This window comes from Drosophila obscura, unplaced genomic scaffold (genome assembly GCF_018151105.1).
Source record: "Drosophila obscura isolate BZ-5 IFL unplaced genomic scaffold, ASM1815110v1 contig_14, whole genome shotgun sequence".
Taxonomy (NCBI): Eukaryota; Metazoa; Arthropoda; class Insecta; order Diptera; family Drosophilidae; genus Drosophila; species Drosophila obscura.
The window spans coordinates 2,238,972-2,260,357 of record NW_024542724.1 but is presented as its reverse complement, the minus strand read 5'-3'; the positions used below and the strand labels follow the sequence as shown (position 1 = coordinate 2,260,357).

The following is a 21,386-nucleotide window of genomic DNA, read 5'->3' as shown; positions in this document are numbered from 1 at the left end:
TTCGTCATCAACATTCGTAGCTTCTAATCACAGAAGTACACACATAGATACATAGATATGTGTCTGAGGGACAAGTGACCTCTGGAACATTAATCCTCTGGCTGTGGTTTTTTTAATACTTATGTTACACATTACACATAATTATGAGGATTTTCTGAATATCATATCCATGCTTGTAGCTTCTTAAATTAATTTACTTTATTAATTCCCCTTGAACTAAGCCCATCATATTAGGAATACATTCAGGCCCAATTTCACTCGAGTATCCGCCGTAATTGGTGAAACAAATTACGATAATGTCACCCCTCTTCCCGGTAACGATTCCATCAGCCATTCAAGAGGTACAAATTAAACCTGTTGCCATGGCAGCCGTACAACAACAGCGCCGAGATATGCATTTTAATCTTCGATAGGGAGAAGCACTCCAGTGGCAGCTGAAATTAGATAAAGCCGCACAAAAGTATGCCGCGGAGTGGCATTTAGTCAGAGCTTAGCCATGATACGCAACGGTTTGAAGTCATATCGAGTCTGCAGGCGGCGGGTGCGCGACGCGCTCAGTGCCCGCGACTACTACGGAGCCATCCAGATGCTGATTGCCATTGCCTATGTGCTGGGCATTACACCGTGTGTGGTGACTCGCAACGCCCAGGGGGATGCCACGATGCAGCAGTCCTGGTACGGATTTGTCAACGCCCTCTCCCGGTGGCTGCTGCTCGCCTACTGCTACACGCACATCAATCTCCACAACGAGAGCCTAATTGGCTACTTCATGCGGAATCGGATCTCACAGTTCAGCACACGGATGCATGACATTGGTGGCATTATGTCGGCCGTCTTCATCTTCATTGTGCCCCTGCTGCTGCGCCGACACCTGCAGCGATTCATCGAGACTGTGATGGAGGTGGATCTACGGCTGGACCGCCTGCGCCAACCTGTCAATTTCAATGCGGTCTTAGGTATAGCCACCTTGGTCTTGAGCTTGGTCGCACTGCTGGACAGCATCATAATTGTCACCTGTCTGGTGTGCCTGGCCCAGATGGAGGTGCGCGCCTCCTGGCAGCTGACCTTCATCCTGGTCTACGAGCTCGTCGCCGTATCCATCACAATTGTTCTGTTTTGTTTAATCACGCGTACGGTTCAACGTCGCTTGAACTATTTGCATAGGGTGAGTACTTACTACTATATTATGATGAGGACTGTTATTATGGTAACTGGACTAATTGTGCCAAATGTTTGATTGGAAAGAGAGTGTAAGGCACGCACACATTCACATTTTTGCAGTGCGCTTGTGAGCGTTTACAGCACCCAAAATGGAAGAAAATATCCAAGACTATTCCACGAATTGCAATCCCCATTCAGGCTCCATTTTGTATTTTTCCTTTTTTTATTTCAGTCACATTGCTATCCATATATAAAGAATACTGGTGTATGTAGTTTCCCCATCAATTCCAATAGGCTCTGAGCGTCGCACGAATGTTTTTGTATTATACAATCAAATTACATCTCATCTCAATCCCATTGCCAGTTCCATCTTCATATTCCACCTGTCAATCAGACTGAAGTCTCAACTAACTTATGCCCATGAGAAATCTTGTGTGAAGCAAATTGAACGAAGAAATCTGATCAGCTTATGGTATGCAAATGGCCAGTAACACCAACACCCCCATCCCACTTTCCACTTTCTAGCCAGCAGCCCCCTAGTACGTATACACTCGTGGATAGTTGAAGTGTGACCAGATATGCGATTACCCGAGTGTCACACGATAATGAAGATAATGAATTGCCCGTCACGAAGCGTACACAGACAGAGAGACAGAGAGACATACAACACACACATGCGGGCTGGCTGGCTGGCTGGCAGCTTTCATTCTAGCCAAATAAATGAATAAAATTCAAGGCGTCGCCTTGGCCATCTTCCCTTTCAACAAGGACACTCACACAGGGGCACTTGTTGCTGCCTACCCCTGCCACTGCCACTGCCACTGCCATGCCACTGGTTGTTGCAAATCCCAGGCAACATCATAATGAGCTTCTGGCTGGGCATAACTTCCGCCTGCTGCCGGCATTTGTTTTTATTCTCGACACAGCGCGTACGCCTCGTAGGACATCGTTATCCATTTTGCTAGTCAGTTTGCGTTGACACTTTCACCGAGACGGTTGTGCACAGTCCTTGCTGTTCTCCTGATAGTCATGTCCACCGCGTTGCGTCGCGTGCGCAAGTATTTCATCTCGTCGCAGGTCTATGAGGCACTACGTCCTCTGTTCTTCCTCACCTTCCTGTACGGTCTAACGCCGTTCCATGTGGTCCGTCGCAAGATGGGCGAATCCTATCTGAAGATGTCCTGCTTTGGCGTATTTAATATCTTCATCTACATCTGTTTGTGCGGCTTCTGTTACATCTCATCGTTGCGGCAGGGCGAGTCCATTGTCGGCTACTTTTTTCGCACCGAAATCTCCACCATCGGCGATCGTTTGCAGATCTTCAATGGCCTGATTGCCGGCGCTGTGATCTACACATCGGCCATACTGAAGCGTTGCAAGCTGCTGGGAACCCTGACGATCCTTCACAGCCTCGATACGAACTTCTCCAATATTGGAGTGCGCGTTAAGTATTCGCGGATCTTTCGATATTCGATACTGGTGCTGGTCTTCAAGCTCCTCATTTTGGGTGTGTATTTTGTGGGCGTGTTCCGGCTGCTCGTCTCCCTCGATGTGACGCCCTCGTTCTGTGTCTGCATGACATTCTTTCTGCAACATTCGGTTGTTTCCATTGCCATTTGCTTGTTCTGCGTGATTGCCTTCAGTTTCGAGCGGCGCCTCAGTATCATCAATCAGGTGAGTGACCGGGGGGCAAGAGCCTCTGGTAAATATTTACCTGCAAAAAGCACTTGCAGACAGCAGACACAGACAGCGTGGCTGTCCGTGTCGCTTTTGCCATCCCCTTACTTTTTTTTTTTTTGTATTGCTCATGCCCCAATCAAGTGTGAAAATTAATTTATGCAAATCCATGGAAACACACCATGGGTGCTTTGCATGTATATTGGTTTAACCTGGTTGTTGCTCTTCATAGATCGTGTCTTTTGATTAAGTTTGTCATGAAGAGAAGAGAAGAGAAGAGGAGTGAGTGTGTTATGGTCAAAAAGTGTTGCCTACTTTTGGGCGGTCTTTAATGTTGGTAAAGGGTAAATGCGAAAGTGAATTTGTGGCTTGATTAATAGAGAGTTACTTCCTTTAGATTGGAATAGGAATGCCATTGCATTGTCTTGTTCGAATGATGTTTTAAGTCCAAGAAATTTCCTTTTTCCTTCTGTGTATGTTTTTGATTTTTAGAGGACTCATCCAACGTCCTTCTACTCCAGCAACAGCAGCGCGCTGCAGCGTCTGGAGCCGCTGCTCGGCGGTGGGCGGGTGCCACTGCGATATGCGTTCCGGTCCAGCAGATTGTAGTAGCAGACGTCCCCCTCGTACGTCCGATTGCAGTGCCAGGAAAGCGGCAACGGATCCACGCTTTTCGGCAATTTGTACTCCTGATCGAGCGCAGGGCCAGGGGAGCTGTTCCTCGAGCATTACTGACTCTGATTCTGAGCAAGACTCCTTTTACGTTTTGCCTTCGTCTGATGCGGGCTCATTGCCGATCCAGCCGCGGCAGTTGGCCGCCTCGCAGTAGCAGCGTTGGGCAGTATTGCCGTACCGCTGGTACTGGTAGTCGAAGGTGATCTCCTGCCCCGGGCTGATGCTCTTCACGCTGAAAACGCCGATCCTCAGCTCCCCGTTGACCGTCCACTTCTGGGTCTCGGCATTCGGTTCGCAGCTGTGGTTGATGAACCGCGACAGGTTGCCCCGCATCGTGGCATCGATGATGGCCTCGCCCCGCAGCGCCATGAAGTAGTAGTTCCGGTTGCGCTCCGTTGCATAGCGATGTTGGCGTCGCTCGAACTCCTCGCTGTCGAGCACCTCTCCCACGTACTCCATGATGAACTCTCCGGCCGGGATCTCCAGCTCGGCTGTGATCCCACAGCCCTTCATATCGGTGCGGAAGACGCGACAGGGCCAGCACTGGTGCAGCTGGAAGCGTTTGTTCGTGCACCGCTCTCCGTTGGTGCACAGCGGACCACACTCGATCATCAGCATTCGGTTGATGCACCTCGATCCGCAGCATCTGTGCCGCTCTAAGCAGTCGCACTCCATCTCCGCATTCTCGCGGCTCACCTGCCTGGAGCATCGGTATTGATTCTCGCGGAGCAGCTGGAACGTGAATAGACCCTCGCTGCGCAGGAACCGCTCGTTAATGGCCTCCATGTTGGCCAGCACCGCCATTTGGTCCTCCATGCTGATGGGCGGCGGATTGAACGCCACGCCCCTTTCCTGGTTGGCCTTTGGCTTTTGTTTAATGCGGCGCGAGCGTCGTCTGTAGTCCAGCCGTTGGGAAGCCGTCGTTGGGGAGTCGTCTTCTTTAAGCCTGGAGCTGCTGTGTGCTCGTTGGACGGGCAAGCTCGAGGGCTGGATGGAAAAGTTCCTCATTTTAATTAAAAAATACAATTATTTTCAGAAATGACAGTATTTTCAAAGAAGGAAAGTGGATAGAACCCTTTGATTATAGTACGTTCTATTAGAGTTGAAAACCAATCAAGTCTGAAGCTAGTCAGAAATAGCTTGAGACAAAACGATAAATTTATCGTCATGTATCGTATCTCGTATCGAACAGACATAATTCTATATGTACTATATTCTGTATTTTACTCATATTTCTGTTAGTAATAGACACAAATCATAGTTATATTGTCTGATTAACATTTCGCTGGCAACAGGGTTGATTTCGTTTCGTATCGAAATTCATCCCTGTATCTCTTAAAATGCAAAAATTATGCAACAAAATTACATTACATATATTCGTAGTCATTCCCAGCTTTTCCTTTCTGTGATTCACCCTTTTTAAGCATAACGGATATGCAAATTCAAGGGTATTCTCGGAATCATTCGCAACATTAAAGTTTCACTTTTCTACGCATTACTCGTACTCGTACTCGTACTCGTATTTAAATCAGCCAACGAACCCAGTGGAAAGCATTATCATCATAATCATGTCATTTATGATATACCCTCAAGTCGGTTGGCATTCTTTAAGCTGGCCGAAATCTCACCTGATTAAAGGACAACCAAAAACGGACACACACGCACACACGCACGCAGACCCAATAGCCATGGCAATATCCTGTGGAACAATTGACATAAATTCATTTGAACATTTCACGGAAACCATAAAACTCATTAGGCTTATGATAGGGGGCTCCATAAACGTAGGGGAACCAAAATAAAAGAGCAGAGAGAACTTCATTATTGGTCTCTGGTCATTCATTGATCCAAATGGAAAATATCCCCGGCAGGTTGACACGCGGGAAAAACTTCCCCTCGAGAATACCCTAGGGTAAAAATGTCCCCTGAGGACGCTGAGGAAATTGCCATTAATTAAAATGCAGCAGCTTAAGCTAATAGGGTAATGGTCGGACCGGAAAGCAGCTTGGCTTGTCGAAACGGCTGTCTAGACCGAGACAGTACATATATAAAAATGGAAAATTATTTACTTTTCTTGCTGGCAATAGGGCCCCACCTCATAAGAGAGTTTCCTGGGCTAGAAGCTTCCACGCGTTGCGGGACATTGTCGCCTGGTGAAAATGCAAATCATTTGTGGTCTCTGGCGTCAGTTGCCGGGCAAAGCTCAAACGGAGCGGACACGAATCATGGAAGTGGGCAAGGATACGGATACGGTGGAAATAGAGGTCGAGTCCGGCGGCCTCTGCCAGCCGTTGCGCCGTCGCGTGCGTCGTTTCCTCTCCGCCAAGCAGCTGTACGAGTGCCTGCATCCACTCTTCCATGTGACCTACTGGCACGGCCTCACATCCTTCTACATCAGCAGCGACAGTGCCACAGGCCACAAGGACATCAAGAAGACCATATTCGGCTTTGTCAACGGGATCATGCACATAACCATCTACACCGTCTGCTACAGCCTCACGATCTTCAACAACTGCGAGTCCGTGGCCAGCTATTTCTTCCGTTCCCGCATCACCTACTTCGGGGACATGATGCAGATTGTTAGCGGCTTTATTGGCGTCACTGTCATCTATCTGACGGCCATCATACCCAACCACCGGCTGGAGCGTTGCCTGCAGAAGTTCCACACCATGGACGTGCAACTGCAGACTGTTGGCATCAAGATCATGTATAGCAAGGTCCTTCGATTCAGCTACATGATTCTGTTCTCCATGTTCATGGTGAACTTTTGCTTCGCCTGCGGCACCTTCTCCGTGCTGTACTCCTCGCGGATGGCCCCCAGCATAGCATTGCACTTTACCTTCCTCATTCAGCATACAGTCATCTCCATAGCCATTGCCATTTTCAGTTGCATTACGTATTTGGTGGAGATGCGTCTGGTGATGGTAAATAAGGTAAGCTTCATACTGGACTACGTTTTAGTTTGGTTTAGTTTCTGCATACATAATGTCTAGGGAGAATCGTCAGCCAAAGACAGTTAGCAGTTCTCAGGCTCCTCATAGCTGTGGGGAACCTTCATCCAAAGACTGGTTAAAGTTCAGGCTTAGTCCAGTCCACCATTCCCTCTTCTATTCTCTTCAGACAATCTCTTCCACTACCAATTTAATAGTTCCCAAATTGATCGCCAGGAAACCGAGTTACACTTGCTTAAAGCGTTTTCTATACAATTTAATCAATTTAATTAGCACGAACGTTGACCATGAACCATGAACGCCAGTTAGTTGGCGAAATGGACGCTTTATAATTTCATAAACGGTGGCCAACAAAAGAAGGGGTGTTAGCTGTCATTAAATAAAAACTTGCTGGATGTGTCTGATGGACGGGTTTCCATTACCTGACCTGTCAGCGGCGAAAAGTAGACAACAGTTAGCCAGCCATCTAGTCCATGGGGCGTGGGTCTGTGCTGTGGGCTTGTGTGGCTCATGAAAACTTCAAGAACTAATCAGAGAACTAAACTTAAGGATGAAACTATAAAAGGAACTTGGGTCCACCGAATGGGCAACAGTTTTCCGTTGCACTTACGATGAGTGGATTTTGGCGGGAGTTGTTCAGGCCGAAAGATGCCCACGGCTCGGAGCAGACATTGCTGCTGTGCACCTACATTCTGGGTCTGACGCCATTCCGACTCAGGGGTCCGGCGGGGGCACGAAGGTTCCAGCTGAGTAAAATTGGCTACCTGAATGCCCTGCTCCAGTTGAGCTTCTTCAGCTACTGCTTCCTCCGGGCACTCATCCAGCAGCAGAGCATTGTGGGGTACTTCTTCAAGTCGGAGATCTCACAGGTCGGAGACTCGCTGCAGAAATTCATTGGCATGACAGGCATGTCCATACTCTTCCTGTGCAGCACCATTCGGGTGCGCCTGCTGATCCATCTCTGCAATCTGATATCCCGCATTGATGGACACCTACTGGATGTGGGTGTGGCCTTCGATTACCCGGCCATCATGAGGCTGAGACACTCGCAGCTCCTCCTGATGTCCGCCGTGCAGTTGGCCTACTTGGCCAGCTCCACGTGGATGCTGCTGCGCAACGATGTGAGACCCAGCTATCCCGCCGCAGTGGCGTTCTATGTTCCCCTGATCTTTCTGCTGAGCACTGTCATCCTGTTCGGAGCCTTCCTCCATCGCCTGTGGCAGCACTTCGATGCATTGAATAAGGTTCGAAACTAACACAATTTACTAACACAATTTACTGTCTGCCGTTCATTTAATTAGCTAATCACTCCATCAATTCCAATTTGGAATTCCATTTCAATAGTCTCTCATTATTCATTGAGATTAGAGTGCCACTCGGCCAACTCGGATGCCACTCCGAGTACTCACTCATACGTTACTCATACGCCATGTGGCTGTTCAATCGTTTGGTTAACATGACGCCTCCACACGACGTCTACACCTGCTACCGGCTGACCCTTTGGCTGGCACTCTGGCTGGGCATTGTGCCCTACTATGTGACCAGTACATCCGCCGGCAACAGCAGACTCAGCGCCTCCTACTTCGGCTACCTCAACATCATCTCTCGCATGCTCATCTACGCTGCGAACTTTGTGTACAGTACCCTGGATCGTCGCTCCCTGATGTCGAACTTCTTTCTGACGGAGATCTCCAATGTGATCGATGGCCTGCAGAAGGTCAATGGAATGTTTGGCATCATTGCCATACTCCTCATATCCCTGATCAAGCGCCGCAAACTGCTGCACGTACTGGCCATATTCGATGGCCTGGAACGTGAGTCCTTTCCGCGCGTCGGGATAACACATCACCAGGCACCTGCAGCACGGCGGATGAATCGCTTGGTCCTGCTCATGGCTGGCACTACAACGGCCTACATCACTGGCAGCTTTCTCATGATCAGCATGAGAGATGCGGCCACATTCTCCATGTCCGCAGTTATAAGTTATTTTTCGCCGCATTTCATTGTCTGTGCCGTGTGCTTTTTGGCAGGCAATTTGATGATCAAGCTGCACATCTACTTGAGTGCTCTGCATAAGGTTAAGATAGCTCTGAATTTAGTCTTTATGCGCTAACAATTTCCTTTTGTTGTCTTTGCAGGTGCTGAAGAACCTCTCCCATCAGTGGGACTCTCGCAGCCTGAAGGCAGTGGCCCAGAAGCAACGTTCTCTGCAGTGTCTCGACTCCTTTTCCATGTACACAATTGTGACCAAGGACCCGGCAGAGATAATACAGGAATCCATGGAGATACATCACTTGATATGCGAAGCTGCCGCCACGGCCAACAAATACTTCACCTATCAACTGCTGACGATCATATCCATTGCCTTTCTGATCATTGTTTTCGATGCGTACTATGTGCTGGAGACACTGCTGGGCAAATCGAAGCGCGAAAGCAAATTCAAAACGGTGGAATTTGTCACTTTCTTCTCGTGCCAAATGATTCTCTATTTGATTGCCATCATTTCGATTGTGGAGGGCAGCAATCGGGCCATCAAGAAGAGCGAGAAAACTGGGGGCATAGTCCATTCGTTGATGAACAAAACCAAAAGTCCGGAGGTCAAGGAGAAGCTACAGCAATTTTCCATGCAGCTACTGCACTTGAAAATCAACTTCACAGCCGCTGGACTCTTTAATATCGATAGAACTTTGTATTTTACGGTAAGTGGATGCAACTAAGTATGTATTTCTATTGATTAATTAACTTAATCTTCCTTAACAGATCAGTGGCGCATTGACCACGTATCTCATCATCTTGCTGCAGTTCACATCCAATTCGCCCAACCATGGCAATGGGAATGGGGGGAATGGCAATTATTATCCCTGTTGCGAGACCTTCAATAATATAACGAATAATACAAATTAAATGTAGTTATACTACCCAACAATTATGGGAGTGGAGTGAGTACGATGGAGCCGGTGAAATGGTATAGAATACGAAGTACGAGTACGTCCAGAAATATGTTTAATTTTTGTAAATGTTTGTTCTTGTTGCTTTTAAATTATTGTCTATAAATTATTGGCAATAAATTAATCGTAAAAAAAAACGAGTATTTAAAAGGAAGGGGTTTAGAAGGGGTCTCTCCCAATGTTTCTTCGATTTGCTTGACACATTTCTCATTGCTTTGCCACAAATCCATCAGGGCTAGGGCTCTTAATGTCTTGAGTGAAATTTCCCTTCTGCTCACCTATTGCTCACTTTTGGTCGGCTTGCGTGGGCACTAAATGCCTTTTCACGCTTACCATAAATTGTTTGCCAATTGTAATGTATACTAGCCTGGCCTGCAGTACTACTACGGTGGTGCTCATAAAAATGCCCAGGTCACGAATCCCGCTGAACTCGAGGCAATTGTCTGCTGTTGACCTTGTCCGATGGCTCATTTAAGCTTAATTAAATATTTGTCGCTATTGATATTAGCTTATTATGCTGTCTTGTGTCCCCCCAGTCCCTGTCCCGTACACCGTGTTGTCTGCCGTGTGGCAAGGTGTGTGCCAGACCAGACCCTTTGACCATTTTGATATATGAGCCTTGTCTCGCGTTGGCACCGGGCAATCATCATCAGTCGGACACTTCCGTTGTTCAGTTTGCGGAAAATACGCGAGTCGTGCAGACGTTTCCTCTTGCGCAACAGTTAGGCGACACTTAGCCGAACAGTTTCAAATGGCCTTTAAGCTGTGGGAGCGCATCTCCCAGGCGGACAATGTATTTCAGGCTTTGCGTCCGCTGACATACATCTCCCTGCTGGGGCTGGCTCCGTTTCGGCTCAATCTGAATCCCCGGAAGGAAGTGCAAACATCCACATACTCATTCGTCGCCGGTATCGTGCACTATCTGTTCTTCGTCTTGTGTTTCGTGACCTCGGGCATGGAGGGCGACTCCATAATTGGCTACTTCTTTCAGACGAATATCACGCGGCTGGGCGACAAGACATTGCGTCTGACTGGTATCCTGGCCATGTCCACCATCTTTGGCTTTGCCATGTTCAAGCGGCAGCGTTTGGTCAGCATTATCCAGAACTACATTGTGGTGGATGAGATATTTGTGCGGCTGGGCATGAAGTTGGACTATCGCAGGATCCTGCTGTTCAGCTTCCTCATTTCCCTGGGCATGCTGCTGTTCAACGTCATCTACTTGTGTGTGAGCTATGGCCTGCTGGTGAGCGCCACCATCTCGCCCTCGTTCGAGACCTTCACCGCGTTCGCCCTGCCCCACATAAACATCAGTCTAATGGTGTTCAAGTTTCTATGCACCACCGACTTGGCCAAGAGTCGTTTTAGCATGCTCAACGAAGTGAGATATACTTAAATTATCGAATTATTTACCCACTAACCTGATAGATACTCCCCATATACATATACGTATGTGTAGATCCTGCAGGACATTCTGGATGCACACATCGAGCAGTACAGCGCGATGGAGCTCTCGCCCATGCACTCGGTGGTGAACCACAAGCGATACTCCCACCGGCTGCGCAATTTGATTAGCACTCCGATGAAGCGGTACAGCGTGACCTCCATAATACGCCTGAATCCGGAGTATGCCATCAAGCAGGTGTCCAACATCCACAATCTGCTGTGCGACATTTGCCACACCATCGAGGAGTACTTCACCTATCCGCTGCTCGGCATCATAGCCATCTCCTTTCTTTTCATACTCTTTGATGACTTTTACATCCTCGAGGCGGTGCTGAACCCCAAGCGACTGGATGTCTTTGAGGCGGATGAGTTCTTTGCCTTCTTCCTCATACAAATGAGTTGGTACATTGTCATTATTATTCTGATTGTGGAGGCCAGCAGCCGGACTATACTGCAGAGCAGCCAAAGTGCGGCCATTGTGCACAAGATCCTCAACATCACCGATGATCCAGAGCTGCGCGATCGCCTCTTCCGGCTGTCCTTGCAGCTCTCCCACAGGAGAGTGCTCTTCACAGCCGCGGGACTCTTTCGCTTGGATCGCACGCTCATCTTTACGGTGTGTACAGTGTACAGTGTGTGGCATATCGGCAAATGTATTTTCATTCACTTTTACTCTATTGCGTTGCAGATAACTGGCGCCGCCACTTGCTATCTCATTATTCTCATCCAATTCCGGGCCACACATCACATGGAAGACGCAGTCGGCACAAATGCAACCCACATTCACTTTCTCCATGACTAGTCCTGCATCTACATGTTGAATTGTTGTTTAAAACACAATTAAAAACGCATTTCTATGCAAATATAAGAAAATGGAGAATATCGTCACATTATTGCAGGGCGGGCGATAGGTCTAAGCCTTTACCTATGGCAGGAATAATTTGAATCTGTTGCTGAACACCGCTGATTCTACCGCCAGGATCGAATCTCATACGCTGGGTGGGAGAGGAGACCTGGAGTTCCACGGATTTTCAGAGGTTGCAGGGGTTGCACCAATTCACCAACTGAAGTTGTTTTTGCGGCAAACCTGAAACAATTATTCAATGGGAATTATTTTAGAATGTTGTCTTGGGTTAAAAGTTAAAAATATACTGTTAGATGAAATTTTTATGGGATTTTTTATGGATGGTTGAACTGTAAGATCTACTTTGTGGAATAACTTTTATCATTAATCATTTTTCCTACAGCAGATAATGATAAAGGAAATCCAAACTTTTGAATGTAACAAAATTATGGTTTTCCTGATTTTAACAGATTTGTAATAGGTTTAATAAATTATATGCAAATGGATGAAGTTTCGAAGTATATATTTTGAAAATAATAGGGGGGGACAAGAGAAGATGGAAATAATATTTAATATTTTGGTTCCAGTGAAACTCTCCCTAGAAATTTATGTAAAAATGATATTATGTAATATTACATATTTTTTATTTTTGAATTAGAATTTAATTGTTCGTTATAACAGGTGCAAAGTTACGTGCTGTTAGGTGCGAATTTTCTCGTTTGAATTTGATTTGCTTTACAGAACCCACTTAACAGTGCAATAACAGACCAGACACTTACACGCTGTTCAGCACTACTGCGGGGCTTTTGTAGCACTGTCAGATTCAAATGAAAAAAACCGTTACACACGGAAAAATTTGATTTTGTTAAATGTGTGACACGATGTCCCACATTCACATCAGGAAATGTCGTGTGCTCCACTGGGACGACACCCTAATTTAGTTCAGTGCAACATAATCTGTTTCGGTAACTCACCTTTCACTTTCACTCAACCAAATACTAATCCATATACGCACGCCACCACCCTGAAGTGACACAGAGCCAATAATCCAATAAGGGAGCCACAGCCTGAATACCCGCTGAAGCATTTGGGCTCTATGTTCCATGCTCAGACATTTGATTGTTTTATTGCCTCAGCCAATTCCGCAGTCATCGTGGGTGGTTTTTCGGGTATTGTTTTCCCGTGCTATTGGCGAAGTTTGGCACAGTTATTTGCTTGATGTGCGATAATTGGAAGCTCTATGAAACTTTGATCGGTTCTCGGTCAATTTACGGCGCTTACATGTGTAGTGTGAGTTGATTTGTGTATGGTTCAGTCAGTGCTAATCTCAACGATTAGCCGCATTGATAAAGTTTCGACAGCGTGTTATCAATTTTGTTTTTATTTCATTTATGATTTGTTTACTTTTCCTGCAAAACTCTTTGGACATGCGAAATTGCACTCCGAATTTCAATTGGAAACGACTAGAGATTAGGTATTTATTTATTATAATATTTGCCCCAGTTTTACGTCCCGTTCTACACTGCAATTTCAGAGAGAGAGAGAGAGAGAGAGCGCACAGAGTTTCAGATTTCATTAAGTTTAATTCAAAATTCAATGACAAAACTATGGAAAATCTAAAGCGCAAATTAACCCAAACACCCCCACACACACACGCACACATAGGCACACACACAAAGCTCTTCTCAAGCCGTATTTCCATGTGCCGGCGCACTTGACTGACATTCATCATCAGCAGCAACAGCAGCAACGGCAGCAACGGCAGCAAAGGCAGCACAGGCAGCTGCTGCTGCTCCGGCGTTGATTCTCTCTGCTCAGAACGCCGGTGGGTCACAGTCACCCGGCTGTCGTTGTAGTTTCTGTGGGCTGTCGCGCACTCGTAATCAAGCTTTCGTGGCTAACGGTACTGCTCTGAGTCGCGTTCTCTCTTCCATCCATCCATAGCACTCCATATCCATATCCGTGGCAAGTGCTATCCTACTATAAGAGTGTAAACCATACCTGCACGTGCTCAAGTGCCTTCGAGTGTGTCCACCACATCCTTATCGAATTTCAATTTTCACCATAAGGATATACGAGTCTAAGTATCGTATTGGTGATTTGTTTCTGTTTAACAAATATACAAAAAAAAAAACATCAAGTGAGTGCCCACAGAGAAAGAGGGAGGAGAAGCGTAAGAGAAGCAATCGAACGTACTAGTTAGCTCGGATGTGGAAAGCTCATCCATAAATTTCCGATTTGGCTTAATCGCCGGTAGACTTATTAAGATTACAGGCAATTAAAGAAATCGAAGTCGATTGGCTCTGAGAGCGGAGAATTCCACAATAAAAGTACAGTGATAGCTCTCCCAAGGGTATAACTAAATTTTTTATTACGTACGTTTGTGCGTTTAATGAATATTATTTCCAAAAGGAGATTCTTATCCCAAAAGAAGATCAGCGCCTAAGAGATAGAAGCCACGTCAATTCGTACGATACCCAAAGGGAGTTGCACCCACAAAGCAAGCGACATATCCGCCATCAGAGCTTCCACTGTACCCTACTAAATGCAATTTATCAGCATTATTGTGCTTAACTTCGCTTTGTTCTACCGATGCCATTGAAATTTCTGTCGCTAATGAAAACAAAAGGAGTCGCACATCGAATGACTTACTTATTTTGCAATCCTCCGCTATACAGTGGCTAAATTTAGTCCATTAACAGCTGGCTTGGAACAAATTACGCATACGACCTGTATGACTCAAGTTCAAGTTGAGTCCAAATTGAGATGCACACTAATTGCAGCTGAGTGCGCCTTGTTAGAAACAAATGAATAGGTTGCACAGTGCCAAATGGCGAGACTCTTTATCTTTCAGCTTGCCAAAATAAATATTGTATTTATAGGTTTAGTTCTGGTCTTTAATTGATGCGGTGCTGGCATTTCTGTAATTAAAGGCTAAGAGAACTTAATTGCATGCTAATACATAAGTAGATGATAGCACATTATCGGCAGACTAAAGACTATGATAATTCTAAGGCAAATTGTATTTATTGTTTTGTTGCTGAGATGAGACGGAATTTATACAAACTGCGTCGAATCTATGTACAAGTTGCGGTTGAGTATGTCTCAGTGTCTCGGGCCTTTTGCGGCTTGCGTTGGGAAATTGTTTGATAATTTGAGAAGGTGTTGGACAGACCGATGTGTCATATACAAATGTATCACGTTTCTTTTCTCGTGTGTATGTTCTCGAGTATACAACACCCCGATCATTCATCAATAACTATACGCATGAAGAAATTGTTTTTATTCACAAATTTACTGGCACTCTTCCCAGAGAATATTGCAGCAAACTCTGGCAGCATCAATAGTTTCACGTTTTTTTTTTGATTCTGTCCAAGGTTCAGTGTTCTTTGGTCATTTGCATTACGCGTGCATATCCGTGCACATAAAAAATGCCAATAAGAAAGTTGAACAGCCAGCACGAAAGACAATCACAATTCCTTAATTCAATAATGAATAACCCAAACGAAATGAAATGAATAACTCTCTCAACAAGAAATTTTGAACTTAATTGAAGGCAATTATTCAGTGTTGTGTCTTGAAGCCTTCCTTCGATGAAAATGCGAATCTTCTGTGTTTTGTTATGTTGTGTTGTGTTGTGTTGTGGCCTGGATCTAATTGAATTAACAGACTAATTTAGATCCCAAGATGTGTGATGTGTGATGTGTTTCAGGAACCACCTGTTCAATGTCCAGTTTAATTAAAACATCTGTCACACTCGCAATTTTGAAGAGTGCAGCCAACAATAAAAAGGCGCCGACAAATGCTCGCGACAGTCATTCATCATTCAAAAAGACATAATCATATCAATTGAAAATGTACAGTAACTCAGTTGACACGCTCCCGAATATACATACAGGCATATGTCCCTATATATAGATTCGTATTCATGTGCAATAACGGAAAGTGTCAAAGACCCAACCATAGCTCACTGTGGGGTCAATTGATAGACTCAATTATGACGATATATCAGAGCGATGCGGACAATGCTATCATATATACATACATACATACATACATTCTTATATCTCTAGCTATATATGCATATATGTATATTTATGCGGATTTGTTATATAGCAAGTGATGGGAACTCTTCAGAGATTGTGGGGATAGATAGATTGGCTCTGGGCCTGGTCTGCATTCAAGCGATAAGTGCAGTGCAGTTCAATTTCCTCAATTGTTCGTCAATGTCTGTCGGAGTCTGTCTTCCTCATGGGTCTATTCACCTAGACGTGGTTCGAAATCCGCTTATCGGAATGCAGTGGATACCCGCTATAACAAATGACGCGCTTAAACAGTTCGACTCTATGTACATCTTTATTTATTGTTATTTTTTGCTTGCCTTCGCAATGGAAAACTCTATAGCACATATGTATGTGTAGGGGAAGCTTCCAACTAATTAAAACGCTGAATCCATTGTAAAGTGTCAGGCGAAGCTTTGTAATTATCACCACTGATACGGGCGAATCGGCAAAGTATGCATACATACTCTTATGTATATAGTATTTGCGTATGTGCACTTACAACTATGGGTCTATTCTACACTAGTGTAAACATCAATTGAAAGTCACGTTTTGCTTAAATTGATTCAATTATATTGATTAAAAAGGAGACGTTAGCTATATTTGTTACTCGGTGCAGTTCCATCTCTAAGGTTCTCCATTTATTTATATATATTTAAATCAATGCAAGTGTGCATTTCCTTTGTTCCTACTAGTGACTAATATGAGTTTTACATACACCTGTGTATATATGTATGTACAAGCATATGCATATGTATGCATGTACATAGTAAATAGTACACAACACTTTGTCTGCTTACTGATTGAATAGCAATCAACGCACAGCTCATATCGAAGCTGCTAGAAAACTGATGTCAGCGAGCTTTTAGCATTAAGTAAGGATTTTTAAATAATCGGACTCCAACTGGTGGAAAATAAAAAACCTATTCAAACTTGCTGCTAGATGGGCAATGTTAACATTTGGGTGCAACAAGTGGCAGGAGAAAGTCCTCCCACATTGAGCAGCAAAATATATATTCCGAGCTTGACTGCTTACCATTTTTTGTATAATTTTCTTGATTGTTCAGCCTAGGTCGTATATTCCACTAAAATTCCAGCTAAGGCAGTAGGACTTCATGGGATAAAATGCAGTGAGAGCGAGAGATACACATATATTCTCTAGTTTGGTTTTAAAGTCGCAAAAATGGCGCCACAGCACAGATCTTCGACTGATAACAATTCGCAGACGGGTACCAACACAAATTCAAGCTATCACTGCCCTTTAGACTATATTGGACTGGTCTTGAATTGTAGTGGAATACGCCCATAAAGTATGCAATACTTTTGGTATCTAGCAGGTGTGGTGTGTAGAATCCATGTAGAATTTCCGTATGATCCCGGTATAGTCGAAGACATTTAAATGGAAAATAGGTCAATTTTTTAGAGAACACTTAAAACTAAAATTGTACAATTAGCCAAGATTGGACCATTTAAAGAAAAAATAAGTGAATATTTGAAAGAAAAACTTTTATTAGGAATTAACTCTCCTATAAAAGATACTAATAAAGAAAAAAAATGGGTTTAAAAATTAGCTTTTGCTGCTTTAAATAGATTTTCGCATCTATGTTCATGAAATTATATATCAATTAATGTAGTTGAAATATAATATCGGGACAGGGGCTTTTACTCTTTTTCATCTCGTTGGACCTTACCATGGATCTGCATCATCATAGGAAACAAAAAAAATAAATAAGCTAGTTTTGAGCATCTATGTAAATGTGATTGTTTATATAAATTATTTTCCGCAGACCTTGACTCATTCCCCATATTGCTATGGATCTCCCAATTGAAGTACACACTCTTATTCACACTTGTGCCTCTGTTTCCGTTCTCAAAGTAACTAATAAAGAACTTGCATATCATTACAGTCACCATTAGAGTACCCAATTCGCAGCGTGAGCCATGCCCACACAGAGCAGCGCCATGTGGGGCCAGAAAAGCAATCGCAAATTAATTATCGGCATATTCGGCTTCAGCCTGGGACTCTTTGGCATATTGTGCGGAATGTTCTGGGAGGACATATTCAATTGGATCATGCAGAAGGTAATTAATTAACAACAACAGCATGTACGTACATACATATGTAGATATGTACATGGGACACGTGTTGATACGACCAGCTGCACTCGATTAGCCGCCCCCAATTGGGAGTCAAAGAAGAAGTGCCGCCGCAATTGGCGCGAGTCAGAGATCGAGGGGAACTTGTTCAGATTTTCAATTAATCACAATTGGGGGGATGTTGCCTCTTCCACAGGAAATGGCTCTGGCACCCGACACACGTGTCTACGACAACTGGAAGTCGCCGCCGCTGGAACTCAATTTGGACATCTATCTGTACAACTGGACAAATCCCGAGGAGTTTAACAATCTCTCAACGAAGCCCATACTCGAGCAGGTGGGTCCATATCGATTCAGCGAGCGGCCCGATAAGGTGGACATCGTCTGGCATCCGGAGAATGCTTCTGTCAGCTATCGCCGGAGAAGTTTCTTCTACTTCGATGAGGAGGGCAGCAACGGCAGTCTGGACGATGAGATTGTCACCCTCAATGCGGTTGCACTGGTCGGTATCCTTCTCATATCCTCTGATTCTGGCCTACTTACGTAGTGTTCCTCTCCTTAGTCCGCTGCAGCGACGGCCAAGCATTGGCCCAGTGTCAAACGTGCCATGGTCGATGTGGGTCTTAAGGTCTACGGCCCTGAAATGTCCGTCCGCAAGAAAATCGATGAGCTCCTTTTCACTGGCTACAACGATGTGATGATCGACGTGGCCATGGCCATGCCCATCTTTGGCGACGAGGTCAAGGTGCCATTCGATAAGTTTGGCTGGTTCTACACCCGGAATGGCAGTGCCGACCTCACCGGTGTCTTCAATGTCTTTACGGGGGCCGACAATCTGGCCAAGCTGGGACAGATGCACACGTGGAACTACCAGGAGAACACGGGCTTCTTCGAGTCCTTCTGCGGCATGACCAACGGTTCGGCGGGAGAATTTCAGCCACAGCATCTGAAACCCGGCGGCAGTGTTGGCCTTTTCACCCCCGATATGTGCCGCACAGTTCCGCTGGACTATGTCAAAACGGTGGAGATTGAAGGCCTAAAGGGCTACAAATTCGCTGGTGGGCCACGATCAGTGGATAATGGTAAGTGGCACTGCCGCTATTTATACTCTCAAAGGACAGATAATGGAATTGTTTCTTTAGGTACACTCTATCCCGAGAATCTTTGCTACTGTGGCGGTGAGTGCGTGCCCTCGGGAGTGATGAACATCAGTGCCTGCCGCTTTGGGTCGCCCGTCTTCATGTCCTACCCACATTTCTACAATGGCGATCAGTATTTTGTGGATCAAGTGGAGGGACTGGAGCCCAAGCAGGAGGATCATGAGTTCTACATGGTTGTTGAGCCAAGTACAGGCATTCCCCTCGAAGTGGCAGCCCGTTTCCAGGTCAATATGCTGGTGGAGCCCATAGAGGGGATTGCCTTGTACAAGAATGTGCCCAAGATATTCTTTCCGCTCATCTGGTTCGAGCAGAAGGTGAGGATCACACCGGAAATGGCCGATCAACTGAAGGTGCTGCCCATTGTCCTGCTGTCGGGGCAGATCTTTGCTGGCGTTTGCCTGGCCATTGGCCTCATCCTCCTCTGCTGGGCGCCCGTCGAACATATATTGTCCTGGTGCCGGAGTCGTCGCTACGATCTGAAGAACCAAACGAAGAAAAATGGCGAACACAAGAGCCGCTCCCATTACTCCAGTGCCGAAGAGCTCAAGTCCAAGGCCTCCACTCTGATATGCGAGAAGAGTACCAGCGGCACTCCAGATAGTTCTCCCCTGCTCGCCCGGCGCCAAAATGCCACCATTATCCCGGCCATGTCCAAGTCGCAGACGGGTGATAGTGTCGCCACCGCCTCGACGTCCGTCAGCGAGAACAAGCAGGAGTAGCGGAAGCATAATTTCGCCATTCGCCATTTAGCTAGTTAAGCCGTCCTAGTGCTTTAGCCGTAGTTCCTAGTTTAGGTAATACGTTTGCCAACACCAAAAACCATCAAAATTCAAACCATTCCCAGTGCCTTTGCCAAAGATGAGGTAGCCAGCGAACCCATTCGCTCGGCATACGAATACTCTTTTTACATTCCCTAGTTCTAGCACTTAAGACGTTTTTGTATATGTAGGTACATGTTTTCTTAATCAAATTGTCTTTCTGCAGTTCGCTTGAAGCAGACCCAAGGCCAAAATATCAAAGTACATATTTAAAAAAAATTGTTTATTTAAATTTTGTTTGGGGAAGGATCTAGCAATAAGAACCTTGTAAGTGTTTTGTCTTTTAGATGATATGAATTCGGCTCCCAATATGTTTTCCCCACACAGAGAATATTAGCTTGAAGTTAATGAACACCCACTCTTGACAACTCAATCATTTGTCTTTACGAGTATTCCTGAGAACTGCATGAAGAATATACATACTGCATGTACATTTACATATGTATGTATAGGTCTGATAAAACTTTCATATAATCCAAATAGCCTGCTTCCTTAAGGCTTTATAAATAACGAGAAGGAACGTTTGAGTCGCTTCTGGGGACGCGACTCTGCATTTATACCCGTACTCAGTCAGTATATACATTTTTGAGCTTGTAATTTATGTAGAATTTTAAAAATTTGACATTTTACATTTTTTTGCTTCTTCTGTTATCTACATCTACATCTTCTCCGCAAGCGGGCGCTCGCGTACTTCCTCGCTCGCAGTGTGTGCGAGCTAGAAGGAGAATGAGTAGCGTTCTTCATTCTGGTTATAATTATGATCCGATTCAGATTCGATATTCTGGTAGATATGGTCATTAGTTTTATCGTATCTTTAAAATAGTGCCTGCCACAGATTTTCGTCCTTTGTGGGGGTGGAAGGGGGCGAGACAAAGTTTTGAAATACACTTGTAGCAGTGTGATATTTGGTTGCCTAGCTCTTATAGTCTCTGAGATCTAGGGGCTCATCAAGATGGACAGACGGACATGGCTATATCGACTCGGCTATTGATGCTGATCAAGAATATATATACTTTATGGGGTCGGAAACGTTTCCTTCTCTGCGTTGCAGACATCCACTTTTACCACAAACACAATATACCCCTTAACTCTTTTTGAGTACGGGTATAACAACAGTCCTGAAAATGGTGACGTGCGGCACTACTATTTCCATGATGTACATATATTAGCTTTATAATCAAACTTTGGAGTTCCAATTTCAACCATTTTTGAGAGAAAACACACAAAGATGTTTAAACTGTTCCTAATATCTTATGTGCTTAGATTTAAAAATTTGACAAATCAAGTTTCCTTTCGTTTATATTTCATTCCAAAATAATATCAAAAGTTAGTGTTCGTTCGTCTAAAACTAAATTTTGTGATTGTAAAATTGTAAAATGGATAGTTTTGAAGATTATTACAGCCGGATTTGTACACTATTCGACGGAGTTGTGGAGTTGCCCATGTCGCCAAACCACGAGCTGACCAGCTCTCTTTTTGCTATGCCTATCAGTAAGTGATCCGTTAGTGAAAGCGATAGAAACCGATGTAGCTCTAGCACCACCCTGT

General features: G+C 45.0%; 2 protein-coding genes across 3 annotated transcripts; both read left to right on the top strand.

Annotated features, from left to right (window-relative positions):
• Positions 1–496: 496 nt before the first annotated feature.
• On the top strand, positions 497–9,453 carry LOC111077760 (putative gustatory receptor 28b). Of its 2 annotated transcripts, none has more exons than XM_022372150.2 (3): positions 497–1,165; positions 8,603–9,163; positions 9,225–9,453. In XM_022372150.2, the coding sequence occupies exons 1-3, from the start codon at positions 497–499 to the stop codon at positions 9,366–9,368; spliced, it is 1,374 nt and encodes a 457-aa protein (XP_022227842.2). In that variant the 3' UTR covers positions 9,369–9,453. The 2 variants fall into 2 exon arrangements, with proteins under 2 accessions (XP_022227842.2, XP_022227844.1); XM_022372152.2 differs by lacking the exon at positions 497–1,165 and adding an exon at positions 7,076–7,708.
• A 710-nt stretch (positions 9,454–10,163) lies between these two features.
• Positions 10,164–20,070, top strand: LOC111077763. The gene is made up of 7 exons (XM_041596361.1): positions 10,164–10,793; positions 10,872–11,474; positions 11,547–11,618; positions 17,702–17,845; positions 18,057–18,362; positions 18,423–18,942; positions 19,003–20,070. Exons 1-7 carry the CDS (start codon positions 10,164–10,166, stop codon positions 19,737–19,739), a joined length of 3,012 nt encoding a protein of 1,003 aa, XP_041452295.1. The 3' UTR covers positions 19,740–20,070.
• The last annotated feature ends 1,316 nt before the right edge of the window (positions 20,071–21,386 follow it).